The 17,551-nt window shown below is 40.7% G+C and overlaps 1 protein-coding gene across 4 annotated transcripts in view; it reads right to left on the reverse strand.

Annotated features, from left to right (window-relative positions):
• Window positions 1-17,551, reverse strand: part of LOC125432444 (uncharacterized oxidoreductase ZK1290.5-like) — an 82,814-nt gene that overhangs the window by 47,658 nt on the left and 17,605 nt on the right. For 3 of the 4 annotated variants that reach the window (XM_048495952.1, XM_048495953.1, XM_048495954.1), the window contains exons 2-3: window positions 7,867-8,115; window positions 166-267 (exon numbers count right to left, since the gene is read on the reverse strand). In XM_048495952.1, the coding sequence (XP_048351909.1) occupies window positions 166-267; window positions 7,867-8,115 (351 nt within the window). The remainder of the gene's footprint in view (window positions 1-165; window positions 268-7,866; window positions 8,116-17,551) is intronic. The other variant, XM_048495955.1, reaches the window with a different exon arrangement.

Genomic DNA, 17,551 nt, shown 5'->3' on the forward strand with positions numbered 1-17,551 from the left:
AGATACGGAATGTGGAGCCAGGTTTTCAAGAGATACTTCTTGGAGAAAAGGCTGGCACAAGTTACTTTATGTGGTGTGCTACACCAATAACCACTCACTGTGCATTTCTGAAATTGCATAATGTTTCACAGCTCATCCTGCAGAGAACTACCGAAATTGTCCCACCTTTTTCATACAGCTCTTCCATAGCTGTCCAAGTTTCTGCTCTGACTTCTCGACTGCTTTTGCCAGGGATGTGTGCATCAGGCCAATGCACCAAAAAAAGATCTAAAAGGGAAAACAAATCCAGTTTTTTTAAAATGACCAACCCTACATTTGTATAGAGCATACCCAACACAACTGAAAATGTCTGAATATACAAGGTGACCGGTTTTCTATACTAGAAATGACAGAGCCTCCACCACTGAAATACTGGACCAAAAAGAAAGGAAGACATAGAAAGATGAAAATGCCATTTTCAATTTTAACAAAATCCCAACTCTTGAAACCCTTCTGCAGAAGCCTAAATATCCAGGTAAGTACCATTACTGAGATACAGAAGCACCTACTCTACAGATATCCACATACAAAAGATGTTCGGACTCTGCTTCAGAAACCAGCTCCAGTGGTTTGACAACCATGAGAACTGCAAGAGAATACTAGCCTGTTTCAATATGCTAAACTTTTATCTTCCTTTATTTCAGTGCCTCTACGATTTTGCATAGAAATAGCATCTCAAATCTCATTTGGTTTTAAGGAAGGTTAGGTTTCACCTACAACAGTATAAGGTTTCTTTCACTATATATACATTTAAGCTGAACCAACAAGTGAATATAATGAATGGTAAGAAAAATGTACTAGTAATAAACATCAGATGTGCCATTAGCCTCTTTAATTCACCACAGCATAAGGGAGGAAATATTAACTGCCGTAGCTGTAAGGTTACTTAGCAATCATTTCAGATCCCTGACACCCTAGAGGTTATGCAGAATTTATATTGAAGGTCTACTAAATATGTGATTTACCAGGATAAATGCAGCACTCCAGATGCAGGTTATGGTTTGTTTATAGTGGTTTATTTGTTTGGGGTTTTTTTACAGTCCCAAGCAAACAGTGAAAACAAGAGACTTGTGAAGATCCAGGTAGGCTGCCAGATATGAAATGTTGAGATGTGTTTGCATTTGTAGGTCAAAAGTTGTACAGAGCTATTAGAAAACACCAGCAAAAAGAACCAAAAGGGACTTCCTCCATAAAGGATGGGCTACTCAAGGTCCAAGCATCATTTCTCTGCGCCTGAGACAAACTTGTAATTGGGGAGGGAACAAAGACTCCCAGTAATGAATGTTCGATTCCACAAGTCACAAAAGAAATATTTTATTTCTAGACCACATCCAGGTAAGGGGTAACCAATATCAGCAGTGGATAACAGGTTTCACAATAACTGCAACAATATTCCTAATATTTATTATTTATTATTTTTATGTTTATTTTTTTCACACAGGAGATATTGACAACTGTTTGGGAAAACAATTAAAAGTAGTGCACTTCAGGACAATACTAGGGTATGAGGCAAAGTTGCTTTCCAGTTCTAGTGACTCTAACCATTAACACTCTAGCTCAGTGATGGTGAACCTTTTTGAGACTGAGTGCCCAAACTGCAACCCAAACCCCACTTATTTATCGCAAAAGTGCCAACCCGGCAATTTAACCTGAATGCTGAGGTTTTAGTTCAGAAAAAAACGATTGGCTTTCTCTTCCTCCACCCCACCCACTTGAGCAGGGGCCAGCCTGCTCTAGCCTCCAGCAAGTCCCGCACGCACTGCTCTATGCCTCTCTAGCATCTCTGCCTCCTCTGTGCCCGCCCCCTCGGTGAACAGCCACCCAGAGCACAGGCACCAGGCCTGCCAGGCGAGTCTTCCCTGCTCACCGCAGTGCGCGCACGTCGTGCTCAGTGGCTAAGGCCAGTCTAGGTGTGTGTGTGGGGGGGGTGATTTTCTGCCCCCCACGATGAACTTTGTGTGTGTGTGCCCACAGAGAGGGCTCCAAGTGCCACCTCTGGCACCCGTGCCATAGGTTCGCCATCACTGCTCTAGCTATTAAGAAACAAGCCAGTTTCTGTCTGCACATCAATTTCTAGGTCATACTAGAATGCAAGCAAGTTGATTATTGGCTTTTTATACAGGGTAGTGTTACACTGGTATTATCTTGCTCATCCTAATAACTAAAAGGAGTGGCATGCTATTATTCTCCTTTTAACTGATGACAGCCAAAGCTACCTAAAGAATCTGTGACAGAATCCAGACCTCTAAGGTCCTAGTATAGAATTCCATTCCTTGACCACACTGATTCAAACAAATAGATAACCAGACTTGTCAGCTAAATTCAGTTAAGAGGCAAATATTCCATTTGCAGATGCTACAAAGAACAGTAAATACCTAGTAGATCCATCATACCTATATTGATAACCAAGAACAAATGGGCTAGAGCTGAAGGACTGGATAGAATTCCAGATTACAGATGACACAGCAGCATTTAAAACATGTAATGACTCAGAAGATGCTTACTCATCATTTAGAATAGCTAAATTTGCAGCCTGAGACAACAGAGCTAAAAATGAATTGTTTAGAAAGGGGAAAAGAGAAGTGACACCCTTCACATTTTATACATACTGGATTATGAAATAGGTACATGCACATGGCAGCTTGATCTAGTAGTTTAAAGGAGAAGGCAATGATCACATTTATTTTACAGAGGCATGCAGCCACATTCATACACAAGTGCTTTTCAAGTTTGCTAACTATGCATACATTTTATTCAGCTATTTATTCATTGCTTTTCTACCCTGCCAGAACCCAAAGTGGCTTACAGCATCTTTCTTCCCTCTTCCATTTTATTCAAGCAACCACCCTGTGAGATACATTAGGCTGAGAGGGTATGACTGGCCCATGGTCATGCAGCAACCTTTCTTGGTATGGTGTGGATTCACACTTGGGTATCCCAGATCCCAGTTTGACATTCTAACCACAACAGCACTTGGATATTTAAAAATCAAACGAAAGCCTGTCCAGGCATCTATAATAATAATAATAATAATAATAATGATGATGATGATGATGATGATGATGATGATGATAATACCACTTTATAGTCCGAATAAATTTTAAAAGCATCCTGCTTGTGGCTTTATGTGCAACTTTTATTGCCACTTAAGGTTCATTATGTTCTTCTGCAAGGTTTTTAAATTTATTACTGTTTATTTATTATTTAATCATTTTAATTAACTGTCCGGCAGACTGAAATGCCATAATGTACACGTATAAACTAAAGGACATAAGGAACACAAAATCAGGTACTGAAGGTTGCATTCCTATGGATGCTAAAGAAAAGACCCTAATGTGTATGGCTCTTTCCGCCAAAAACAGAGCCCTGGGGACGGCAAAAACGCCGTCCCCAGGGAGCTGTTTGCAAGGGGGGCGCAGCTGCTTTGCAGCCACGCCGCCCTCGCTCCTCCCCAGCGGTGCGAAGCCGCTGTTTCCCAACCTCGCCCCCCAAGCGAGGTTTTTGGGAAACAGCGGCTTCCAACCGCTGCTGTGCGAACAGCAGCACATGGAAGGCGCCATCCCTCCTACCTTTCCCAATCGACCTACCTTCCCTGCAACCGTCTGGCGCGTCGCCGAGGCCTGGGGACACCCCCCCCGCCCTGCGACTCCGGAGCGGTCGCGCAGGGCAGGGGGGCGTGTCCCCTGGCCTCAGCAACGCGCCGGATGGTCGCAGGGAAGGTAGGTCGATCGGGCGACATCATCCCGGTTGTTTCTGGGATTGTTCGCACCAGCGTGGCCATGCGGAAACGGCCTATGTCACACAGTAAACATGCATATGGTTAGACTGCAAATTCAACTGACTCTGAGGGGGAGTTGATTAAGCTTGTGTTTAATGTTCTTAGAAAATTAAAGGTACTATAGCTTCCACCCCAGAGTTCCAGTTCTACACCAAACACATGAGAATGAAAATAACACTCTTTGAATGTTCATTTTATATTCTCTACAATCAAGTTACACAGTGGTGAATCAGAACCTCAGCTTAGATTCCAAGAAGGGAACCAACACACCTCAATATCCATAATCTATTCAATTCGTAGTAGCAAAGTGATGACTATCTCAATAATTTTTAGCGGCTGTAGCTCTCAAAACCTAGAAGAAAAAGTTCTTCGTCATTCAAAAATGTAAGACTTATCTGGCATTAGTTAGCGTGTTTCTAAGAGGAACTAATATTTGTGATTTTGATGGAATTCCACACAAAGTATCAACTGCTAACAAGGACCAGAGAGTGAGTTGGAACATACATGGATGCATTTATACATTCTGCAATCCCCAAGGTTACCAGGGAAAAAATGTTATTTGTAGTGCAGAGTCAAAATCCTAAGGAATGCAACCCCCCAAAGCCAAATCAAGAGAATATTTATTTCATTTTAGATTGATGTAACATAACACCACAATATAAGTCTTAAAAGGGGAAAACTGAAAATCATTGTATACAAAAAGGAAATGCAAGAGACAGAACACATTTGTTTAAAACTGACTATACATTTCTTATGACTCTGAAATTTGGTGTGATTTTGATATAAAATTGCAGATTGCTTTCACACTATGATAATTTGCCCACACTCCTTTGGAAATACTCTAACACAAATCAAGAATTGAGAAATTCTGTGCAGATTAACATAGCCTGTGCAGAGTAACATTAACAATCACTCAGAGATTTTTAATTACTTGACGCTTCCTGTCATTTGGGAGAAGGATTTGGAAATAATTCCTGTGTATGTGCTCTTTGAAACATACATGATTTTATGCAACATCACAACTTGCAGAATTTGTCTACTACAGTGACTGTTAATTTTAGTAGGGAGTTGCTCTTTAGTGGACTGTGCCTGATGGTTAACAGAGAAATAAAAGATGATTAGGGTTTTCCAGTTCAAAAGACCTGACATTAGCAAATTGACAAAAATGTAAAATCTGAAGGGGAGGAAGCTGAATGCTGGCAATTCTATTTTTCTGAATTATTATTAATGCATGAGTTTATAACATTTTTGTTTCTAAACCTCAAAATATATTTACCTGCCAATAGGGTAGTTTATACACGACCTAAGCATATATACACGGGACAGGGTTCAAATAACATTAAAGGTTATTGTCACAACTAGTAATGAAAAGGCAAGCTTGCGGTTGCATCTGGAGTGGGTGGTTCAACAACAGTAAACACAGTAGGGCAGTCAGGGAGATGTTTGGTTTGCTCAGACTGAAGAGCCAGTCCAGAAATAGCAGTTAGTAAGAGCTAGTGCAGGGGTAGGGAACCTGCGGCTCTCCAGATGTTCAGGAACTACAATTCCCATCAGCCCCTACCAGCATGGCCAATTGGCCATGCTGGTGAAAACTGTGTAGTTCGGAAACAGGTTCTGAAATGTAGGTGGAACCCAGTGGCTCCTTTTCACCCAAATCCCTATGGAGTAAAGTGAAAGTCAAGGACTGAGCAATGTCTTTGTGCCAAGCACACCAGTAATCCAGAGGGGGCAGTAGAGCTAGCAAAGCAGATAGGCCAGGTTCCTCGGTATCCTTCCTCCAGTCTGTTCTGCTGTCTTCTAGTTTTCCCATCTTGCAACTCTCAGGGACTTCTTTCCGGCAACCTCTTTTTCTTTCTGCTTCTTTGTCTAACTTCCATGAGGGCACAATTTGTTCTCTCTCCATCCTAGCTTAGATAAATACCTATTCCTCCTTTCCAGTCACAGCATGGAATTCCTTAGTCATTAAGGACATTCATTTTTGTTCTTAAAGTAACAAGTCATGAGTGGACTTCATTCCTCAAGCTGTCTGCCCTTTCTGCTGAGTAGAAATCCTAAGCTAACAGGGAAGATGGTTTTAGTACCACTCTCTAGCTGTGGCACAGTGACAGCACTGAAGCCTGATGTGGGCTGTGCTCACAGTTCTCTTTTCAAGCTATCATTTTGGGGCAGATAATAAAGCTTGGACTATACATGCAGCAAAATAGAGTTTAGCTGGTAGAATGGATGACGCCTCTTTAGAGGGGCAGAGAGTTCCTGTGTTCCTGTGTGTGGGTATGTTAAACTCTTTGCAAAGACAGAACTAGTATAGACAAGATGGAACCTGTTTCTCTGATGAGTTTTATAGTTGCAAGGCAGTGTTCCACATAGGATAGCAGTTTTTTCCCCTAAAGGTAACACTTGTTTGCAGTCTGAAGGGGTACAGTCCATCCTGTCACCCACCCGCTCCCATCAGGATTTTTCCAGCTTATTTCATCATCCAGACCCAACATGGTTTGGTACCAAAGCAGTCAGAGTCTCCAGTTCATATCACTTTTGCATCTTCTGTGTATAAACTGTGTATGAACTCAAGGCCCACTCTGGCATCTGGTCACATGCTCAAATTAAATGGTTGTCCAGAAAAAAAAAATCACTGATGTTTTGCTGCTATAAATCTGCAGAGATTCAACTGGCAGGCTGCTTATGAAATGGAAAGATATCAAGACACATGCTTGTAAAGGGTTCTATTTGGTTGCTGCTCTAATATCACTTTTGTGCAAAAAAAGAGAATATCTACTGAGACAAATATTTTTGGAGCGGCAAACACAGTCTTTGCTGAAGTGATTAAGTTCCCCAAATGAATTGTACCGTTCAAAGGGTACTACCAAAAGAAAACAAAATTATTTCTTGGGATTGAGCCAAGCTTTCTTTCATCAGTATTCAGCACCAGGCTTAGGGCAAGAAGGAGAATGAAAGTAAAGGGAGCAAAACACAAACAGCAAGTGAATGAAAACAGGGAGAAGGATGATGCCAGTTATTTATTTCAGCAGCCAGGAGAACACTATGCAAACCATTCCTCTGGTTACGAGAACCACCTTCTCACAAGTTGCAACTGCACTGAAAAGAAACAACAGCATGACTATACTTTGGCATCTCAAAAGAGCTTTTAAAAAGCTCTCAAAAGTTTTTTTTTAAAAAACTGAGCACACCATCTCAGTGGATAGCCATTGCAGTAGTTAGTGTGCCAGACTAGGATCTGAGATGCCTGGATTGAAAGTCCCCCCTGCTCTCGCCATGAATTGGCCTTCATCCAAACAACTTCCTAACAGTGAGATTTAATCAACAGGACTATTTATTCTGTAGGGTCCCCATCAAGAGGGGTATGAATCAGAGTTTTAATTCTTTGTTCTGGCTCCTTTGTTATTGGTTCAAGCTTTGTGTAATTCCAGACTTCCATTTGCCTAAATTGGCAACTAGACTGATTCTGGAATTATTATACACAGATAATACAGCAGTGTCGTTCTGAGATGGAGGGTAGAGACGGGGCAGACGAGAGCAAATTGGAGGGAACAGAGTCTGATAGAAGGGGGTAAGGATAAGACAGACAGGAAAGGGAAGAAGTGAATGGGGGTGTGACTGAGGCTATGAGGAATTTTAAGGAGCGGAAGAAGGAAATAGTGGGAGACGGGGAAATTTACCCTGCAAGTTCTTGCAGGTTATCATGCAGCAGCTCTCAGGGGCCCCTGCCACCAATGCGGCAGGTCTTTGAACAAGGGCATCTTGCTGTGAAAATGTAGAAGGAGGGGTGTTTGATACAATCACAAATTGTACCTTCCCTTCTGGACACATGAAAAAGATTACCCCAACATCATGCCTAGTAAGATCATTTTTTTAGGTTTAAAAAATGTGGAGTTTTTAGCAGAACAAGAGGACTGCTCATGGTTTCTACAAGAAGGAAGGGGCGGAAAAAAACAAAAAAAGGAGACAACTAGAGTTGATTAAATGGAGAAAAGCCTCCATGTGTAAACAGTCAATATTTACTCCTACATTTGTAAAAAACTAAAATGGCATACCTAAGTATTCAACTCCAAGTCTCTTGCAGGATTCTAAAAAGGCATGCTTGGCTTTCTCATAGCCATAATCCATATGCCAGAGCTTGGTAGTTATCCAGAGATCTTCACGTTTGATACCACTCTCTTTGATAGCCTTCTGCAGGAGTGATTCACAACCATATCTCTTTGCTGTGTCAATATGACGAATGCCACATTTTTGTAGTGCATACACCACAGCATCATGAGAGTAACCACCATGATGTGATGTTCCTTGAAAACACAAAAAGCAAAATGATAGTTAACGAGAGCATTCCAAAATGGAGGAAATTAAACTGAACAATACTTTCTTGTATGGATTAAATCTAGATTCTGTTATTTTGGGCATGTCTGGGCATGCACCTATTTAACTTAGAACCAGGAAAATGACAATTTGGCTCAGTAGCAGGGCATCTGCTTTGTACGAAGAACATCCCTGGCCGGTTCCTTCCCTGGAATCTCCAGTTAAGAGAATCAGATCATAGAGATCTTGACCTGAGACCTTGGAGAGTTGCTGACAGTTACAGCACACAATATTGACATGGGTAGATCAATAGTCTGACTCAGTCAGTTTCATGTGGTAGAATCATACCAATACCTCCTAACAGAACCACAGGACTAGAATTTCTTCAGGGAAGAATATTGAAGAAATGTTGAATTATATAACTACCACAGAAGAGTTACTACAGTTTTTCATAACAAACTCTTCTCTTTTAATAAGCTAATTTACAAGCCAAAGTAGGTTTTTTAACTATTGTGTGTTGGATTTGTGAGTGAGCCACCATTTTAGCAGAAGAGAGGCCAGATGGAGTTCATTCAGAGGTCCTGCAAATGGGCTCAAGTCCCTTTTCACACATAACAGATTCCAGTAAGAAAATGTAGGACACACAGAACTTGTAACTGAAAGAAAATAAGATGCTTTCTTCAAAGGAACCTGGATAATTTATTTGTTTCTCTTCTAACATGCTATGGATGCTCAAAGTAAATAGATAGCAGCTATTGCAAAGTAAAACGTAAAGTGACCCACCTCTGTAGCAATACTACAGTAAGTGTAAATAAGCAAGCTTGTGACATTCAGATAGACAATAATCGTTAGAACTTCAGTGAAAAATGCCAATTTACAGAAGACGTATATAAAGTCAGTATAAGGAGTATGAAAAAGTGGAAAAACTCTTTCTAGAGAACACCACTTGAGGTGAAGCACAGGTGCTGCATGTATACACTTACCTACTTTCCTATCAAACCTAAACTATTTCTCCTCATTTTGCAATATAAAGTGCATCATAGCATATAAAATTGCACTGTTTGGCACATTTATGGGATATTTAAGTATAAAAATCATTTTCTGTAAGAAAAATTGCAAGTATACTTAAGAAAGAATGGTAAACAGCTGCAGCTTATGCTACCATTGCAGATGTATCCTAATTGTTTCCATCTGAGAGCTATACCCTTTCCCACCAAAAGATCCAAGTAGAATTGTACATTCATCTGCCAGTTCTTCCTGGACCTAATTTGCACTACAATGCTCTGTAAGGGTCCTAGTGCCCATCTTCTTCTGTTTAGCATTCTTCTGTTTCGCATTTTGTGTCAGCTGCCACCATTTACAGAATGTTCCCAAGTTTCCTCAGCTTACAGCTCATGCGATGGCCATTTCACAGTAAAAAGTTGATGAATAAAGTTTGTGTTTCCTGGCAATCCCATGAACGTGTTGTTTAATTGGTTTGTTAGGTTGAAAAATGTTTGTGGAAGTTTGTTACTATATATACATTGTTTGCCCTGTCTGTCTATTTTAGGATTGGGTAGACCGTTGAAATCTCCTATCAAAATTATACTCTCGTACATGTGCTGAAGTAGTTCTGATTGTAATCTTTGGGAAAATGTGCTTTTCTTTTGATTTGGTGTGTATATGACTTTTTTCCTATTAAATTCTATTTCCATTCCCATGTATCTGTCTGATTTATTGAAAAATCTTACCAAAGGTTTTAAATAGTCTTTAACATGTACAACCCCTTTTCTTTTCTTTTTTATGGAGGTACAAAAAATTTTGCCCAGTCCCTTAATTGATAAATATTTCTCATCACTTTTTTAAAATGTGGGTTTCTTATAGAATAGTAATTTCTGGTTTTAGATTTTTGACATAATTGAAGACCTTTTTACGTTTCATAGGATTGTTCAGTCAATTTACATTTAGTGAAAAAATCCTCAAATTCATTATAGTTAGTTTATAGTATTCAAATTTATAACTACTGAGCTAAGGAAGGTGGTAAGATGAAATTTCATATTTACTTATTTGGTATACACAACAAAATATTTCATTATTATTCAATATACTTAAAGAAAATTTGATATTATAACATTGATATCTGCTATTATAGCACTGAGGCAACTAAACACGTTACCATGGCTAACTTTCCTGTCTGTCAGTTCTTTCAGGTTCCACAAGGATCATTTGGGTCATTGGGCACAGCATCTTCTTTTGGGCAGCTGGATACACAGCTTCATTGGGCTGGGGTCAGGACCTCGGCCTCCACCACTGGGCACGACTCTGTAGGTTTGGGAAAAGAGGCATGCATTGGCAAGACCTCATTCCTCTCCTTTGGGACAAGCTGGAAGCCTACGGGGGCCCCCCATGTGCTGGTGATTCAACTGGGGGAGAACGACATCCCAATGGTGTGAAGTGTTCAACTGCTTCAGACAATCTTGGCGAACTTTGACTCCATCGACCAGCTGTTGCCAGGAACATCGCTTTTCTAGTCACACCTACTGGAGCACATGTGATATAATGGAGTGGCGTGCCTGGAGGGGAGCCATGGACCCATGTCAGGTGGATCGGGCCAGAGCAAAGAATTGCTGGGAGGTAGCACGTTTTGTCCAGGACTTGGGTGGGAGAGGGGTACCACATCACGACATTTTCTTTAGGTTGGAGGCCCTGTTTAGGTCAGGCGGGGTACACTTGTCACAATGGGGTATGGACTCGTGGCTGCATAGCTTGAGAACAGAGCTATGTCATTGACTGGGAGATTAGGAAGCATTTGGTGGGAGCCGGGTGGAGGTGATCCGGCTCTATGGCAGGTTGCGCATGGGGGGTGATCCGCTAGGAAGGAGGAGCTGGGGGAGCTCCCCTGTTATGACACCACAAGAGGTTGGGTGGAGCAAGCCGATGGTTGGAACGATCGGTGGGGGCTAAGGTGGCTTGCACCCCTAGCGACAGTTGGAGAGGGGCACAGACAGGGGCACATTGCCCATCTGGAATGCCCCACTCTAATATTGCTGCTGCAGTCCATTCTTCCAGCAGGCAGGCTCGAGGAATTCGGTGGACTCTGGGAGACAGCACTTGGGCTGCCCAGATGCTTGTAACACCCCTCCCATGCTGCGCCATTTGCTTCCTTCTACTCTGTCAACAAAACCACTGGCTATGGCCAAATTTTTACCTACACAAAGTTGTTATGTGTTTATTTCTTCAGGGTATATGCTAGGTAGAGGGTCGACACCACACCTATGCCCACAAAACATCTTGCAGATTAGTTAAAAAGAACTGTTTTTGCTTTTTTTTGTTCAGGCAGGATAAGGCAGGATGATCTGCTTTGTTTGGCGTGGCAAAATAAAGCGCTGCCAGCAAAAACAGAATTTCTGACACTTCAGGGATCCTCTGTGCCACCCATCATTTGCTTTAAGTTTTCCCAAGGCTGTTTCCTTTGCTTGCATTACAGTTGGTCACTATTTCAGCTTGTAAAGTACATAAACTTCGTTTTCCCTGCTGATGATGCACACATGTCTTTTTTCCATTTCCCCTCCTAAATGACATGTCTTCAAAGCTATGAAGACACAATATGAGAATCATGAAAGGAAGCTGAGCTAACACCAGGCAGTTTTCTTCTCTCCCTCTGAGGACCTCATCTATAGCAGTTAGGAAGATAGAAGGGGTTTCAAACAGAGTTGGGACAAAGCATGGTGGACCAATGCCTTGACTTTCTCGTTTTTTAAAATCCTTTCTGCTTTTTTCATCTGGAACATCTGCCTGACAAAGAGTTCTGAACACAAAAGGTTGTTTTCTATTTTGTGGAATGTTGGCCAGTCCAATTTAAAAAGCATTAGACTGCTGTTGCAGGATTGTAAAACCAGTCAGGAATTGAAAATACTCATAGGGGAAAGGAAATTCTACCATAAGGCCCACTGACTCTGACTTCTCTCTTCCTTCTTCCCCCAGCCTCTATTCTTTCTCATAGTGCAGGGGGCCAGCATCACTGCCTCATTGTTGGCTGCCATTTTTGGTTGCTATGACAATTCAAAAATGCCACCCAAATACCTTAACCATCCCAATTACTGTTAGCGAGTGATGATGTTTTTTGAAGGGCTGACTAGAACTGTTGTCGAACTGGACGCCGTAAACCTGGATTTCTCCTCCCTGCCAAATTGTAGAACCCTGAACTTTAGCAGTAGCTGATTTTACTTGCAGAACGTTAGCAGTAGCTGAATACTGCTGCTTATAGATGGTTTGATGGCACAAGAGGCAGGTTCTGAAGCAGCTTCTAGGATATGGGCTCGTGATGATTTATGCCTCTTATGTATATCTAAACTTACAGCAATTTAATTCATTGCAACTTAACCAAATCTATAATGCTGAATTAACTGTTTAGCAATTAATGGTCAGATATTGCTATACTTGTGCTTGTCGAGCCAGGGGCTGATTTTCTTACCCAAAGAAACTAATCCCAACCAACCCCTTTCTGGGCGACCCAACATCCATGACAGTGCTACGAAAGCAATAGTGGTATATAAAAGAACCAAGCAATTTTATGCTAGCTTTTTGAGAACATGTAGTAAGATTTCCAGGCACCTAAGGCAAGATGATCTGGAATTATTACAGTTGAAAATTGTGTGAGATGACTTAAGTACTATGCAAGTGTTTCTAATGTCTGCTGTGAACATGGAAGCAACAGTGGATGTTTGTGCAATTACTGAACAATAGAGCTGCCACCTCTGCGTTGGGAAATTCCTTGCGAGTTGGAGGGAGGAGCCTGGAGAAGAGCCTCATTCCATCTTCCATTTTCTCCTGGAGAACTGATATCTGTAGTCTAGAGATAAGATGTATATCTGGGAGTTCTCCAGTCACTACCTGGAGACAGCAACCCTTTGTGAACAACCACATATTTATTATCCCTTCCCCATATTTTCAAGCTTAGCTATTAACAGACCAGCCAGGGGACACCAGCTGGAAATCACATAGATATCCTTGCACCATAATTTGAAGCAGCAGCAGTGAAAGGGAGCCAGGGCCTCCAATACCCCCAGCACCATTTCAAGGGTCAGTGGGCATTTTTTCTGCAGGCCATATTCAGTTTACAAGTCACTAAAGTATACTGAGCCTAAACTCGTAACTGGAGTATGACTTTAATTCTGCAATTCTAACATTTTGGTGAGTGACTGTTCAGCTTCAGAAGTAGTTTCACTGGGCAAAGATCTGTTTCAGGTTTACACTGATCCTTGCAAAAGTGCATGCATATTGTTGAACAAAGTTGGACTATCTTTTTAAAAATAGACTATTATAAGCTAAATGTAATTACGGTAATTTGTAAAAGCTGTTTACTCCAGAATCAGGGTGATTTTTTTCTGTTCTGTGAATAGTTTTGAATGGAAACCAAATCAGTTTCATGCTGTCTCTCTAAACACAAAACACTAAAGAACTGTAAAGCAGTTTAAATGTTGAACTAGAGAGATGGGGATGAAACATAAAATCATAGACTATGGAGATGATAAATAAATTCACATCTTTTTTATAGCTGATTACATATGGTAATCTCATCCACATAGGATACAAATGCAAGAGACTTGTAAAGGTTTTCAGAGATTCATAACCTGTTACATCATTCATCATATATTTAGTCTTTACAGTTCTTCTAATTACTTTCCGGCCTAAAAAGCGAAGAACTTTTAACTACTGTGTTCCATACAATGCAGTTAAGCATCTTAACCTAAGTATGTACAGACTTATCTACGGCCTTCCAAGTTTCTTTGCTTTCATAAAAACAGGATGCATGCTGAGGAAGCCCATGGCTAGTTATCCGGGATTCATTAACCTTGAGCGAAACAATGCGATCTTGTGTTTGTAGCAGTTAACCAAAAGATGAGGAAAATCTCTGCGGAACTTAGCGATAAGGTGCAAAACAAATCTGCAAAGGTATAAGAATGCCAGTTTGCTTAGCATTCAACAGCAGAAAGAGCAAATGGGTTACTTGACATTTGGACGTCATCAGAATTGTAGAAGTAAATCACAGACAGGCCCTTTTATTTTCAGAGTTTTGTTTTAAAAAATACATCACCAAAGCAACAATGTTGCATTAAAAAGCCAGAGAACATCATGCTAGCATTATGATAACACTAAGTACAACCATTTGTGTATTAAAGCTAATGTTTCAAGAGTATGGTATTTAACTGACCTCTCAAAAATTAGGTTTACCACTGCTTTGGAACAGTACACAGGTTTTTCCTGTAGCAACCCACTGCAAAGTAAGAAAAATAGGAAATTTTGATTGTGGTTTTTGAAAGGACATTTAGAAATTATCACTGTTCAGAGGTCATGTTATGTTCTGTTGACTAACACAAAGTCTGAATGTCAGGTTCACGGAGGATCAGTTTCATCTCTTTCACGCACATACTATTAAACCTCAAAATGTTTGCTAAAACCAGCCTGAAAAATTCCTTAATAGGGCAAATGGATTGTAGAGGCTCTAACTCCATTTTCTTTCAGAGATCTACCCATCATTTCCCTATGGTAAGAATTTTTGAGCTGTGTTTTTAACGTGTAGTTCTTTATCAGTTTATCAGAGGATCCTTAATAAGACGAAAAATGAACCAACTTCACCTTGCCCAGTGCTGGGAGTCCTGCGGTGAATATCTGTGTGAATGGAGCATGCAGCCTTGTACATTCCACAATTCTGTGCAATGCATAGGAGTTAAGTGATTTATATACAGATATTTTTCAGCAGGCCAGTTGATTTGGAAGGGCTCCCTGAAGCTAGAACATTTGGAAACCACTCTTCTGCAACACCTGTTCATTCATCCCAATACTACAACACAGATAATGCAGAAAGACTCATACAGAGCAACAAAGGGAGCGGGTGAGGGAGTATTTTAATGCCGTCTGAAATTACGGAAATTATATATTTATGGTTCCTTTTAGTGGGGATTGACTATTTTAATTTAAATGTCGCATATGATTGTTTTAAATGTTTGTATACAATTGTTGGACACCACCCTGAGCCCTCTGGGGGAGGGTGATATATAAATTTAATTAAATAAAAATAAATAATAAATCTTGGGACTGCATTTCAAGGGAAGAGTTACTTTCTCTAAATGTAGGCAGACAGCTTGCCACTGTATTGATTTAAACTGTTCTGAAGATGAGAAGACTCATTTTTCAAAAGCAATCCAGAGACAGCTTTGTTTAGTTCTAAATGACTAAAATCAACCAACAATTTTCAAAAGACTGTGCAATTTTCATTACACTTAAAGAATACTGAAGTCTTGTTTAGAAAATCAAACCAGAGGCAATTTTCTAACAGTCAGTTATGCAGTACTCCTTTTTAGTAATGATCATTATTGATCATTACTGTCACATTTGAATTCCACCTCAAGATAGCTTGCCGCATTTTTACCCCTAACTGCCATGTGAGATAACCTGTGCTGAGATACACTGAGTGGCCTAAGGCCTGTGCTTGAACTGGGTGGTGAGTCTGGGATTCTCGATCACTCTGGTCTAAGTTCAACTGTCTTTCCAGGCTATCTACACCAACAGGGACTACCATACATAATCTTATATCACACTGAGGAAACAGCGATGGAACTGGTTTTAAAATGCTGCAATAAGGTCCCTTCCACACATGCAGAATAATGCACTTTCAATTCTCTTTCAATGCACTTTACAGCTGGATTTTACTGTGAGGAATAGCAAAATCCACTTGCAAACAATTGTAAAAGTGGATTGAAAGTGCATTATTCTGCATGTGCGAAAGGGGCCTAAGAGCTGTGCAATAGGAGATAATGGTTGGACCCTGGACAGCTAAGAGTGCTTTCAAGGGGCTTGGAAAACCCTAAACTGAGGCACAGCAAGCCATGAAAAATTAAAAGATAAACTATGTGAGGTATTTCCTCAGAGATTGCAGCCGTGGATAGAGGGGCGGCGGGGGCTGGGCTCAATAACAGCTTTACTTAGATACGTTTCCAATGTATCTTTTACTTTTGACATTTTCCATTTGGCAACCTTAAGGGAGCATGTGAAAAAGATAAGAACAATAGGAAAAAGAGAAGGAAGAATAAGTGGAAAAATACAGCAAAATGAACAGGAAACCATAAACATTCGACTTCAGCAATCATCGCCTGTGGACAGTTCTGCAGCTATAGCTAATGCATGATTATATACTTGAAGCGAGAGTTTTTCCTTACTTTTTGGCACCAGAAATCCTTCAGAATACATTTTCTTCATGAAAAACACTGTTTCAAAGGCTAGAATGTATTGCTGAACATAGCTGATCTGCTCAGTTATTTCATTATACATTCTCATCTGCTCACACCTCAAGTGGCTTCCAAAATCCCACAGTAATTCTAAGGAGAGGCTTAACAGTTTCAGCAAAATTGCCACAAAACCTAACAGAAAAAATATTTTCATACTTGAATATTACTGACACAGTTCCAGCTAAGGTTGCCAGCCTCCAGGAGATCTCCCAGAATTACAACTGATCTCCAAACTATAGAAATCAGGTCCTGTGGAAGAAATGGCAGCTTCAGATGTTCGACTCTGTGGCACCCCGTCTCCCCTCAGCTCCATTCCCAAGCTCTGTACCCTCCAGAAACTGCTTCCAAATCTCCAGGTACTTCTCAGGCTGACCTATATCCAGCTAAGGGTTGAAAGGGCAAATGTTAAAAGGACTAACAATACCGCAGAGATGGGAAATGAGCAGATCCAAAGAGATAGCCTAGGCCAACCCTAGGAAGAAAGCATTCACAGATGTAGTACAGGAAGATCAGTCACAGCCAGAATTTGAGCCAAAGAATTCATACAAATGGGGGAAAAATGCAACAGCAAGTAGAAGAAGAAACAAAGAAGCTGTAAATATGAGAAGGCAGCTGGTTGATATTCATATTTACTGCACATGTTTGAAACTGGGAGGGGGAATTTCCCCTTTCTTCTCTAGAAACAAATGGAAGTAGACAAAAGTTGAAATATATGTTGAATTTCTTACCACAATTTTCAGTTCTGTTAAAATAAAATTGACGATATATCTGACACTAGAACGAGAGCAAACTTCTATGCCTTATACTACCTAAGCACGTGTACCTTAGTTATTGCTATCTGAAAAATAAGATTACAAGTTGGAAGTAGAAATCATAATTTCTGTAGTAAAGAAAAGAAGTTGCTGTTGTGGGATTTTCTGGACTGTGTGTTATGGTCTGTTAGTTTTTATTCCTAGTGTTTTGCTTGCATCTATGGCTGGCATCCTCAGAGGCATGCCATGGTAAGATGTAGTTCTCTCTGTGGCATACTGTGCATTGATTGTGTGGTGGGGTTTATGTTTTGTCCACTTCACAGGTGTGTGAGTGTGTGGGAGGTTGAGGCACAGTTACATGTGTCCAGATGGAGTTCATTTGCAATTAAATTTGCAGTTTCAGTGGC

Source organism: Sphaerodactylus townsendi, linkage group LG05, assembly GCF_021028975.2.
Source record: "Sphaerodactylus townsendi isolate TG3544 linkage group LG05, MPM_Stown_v2.3, whole genome shotgun sequence".
NCBI lineage: Eukaryota > Metazoa > Chordata > Lepidosauria > Squamata > Sphaerodactylidae > Sphaerodactylus > Sphaerodactylus townsendi.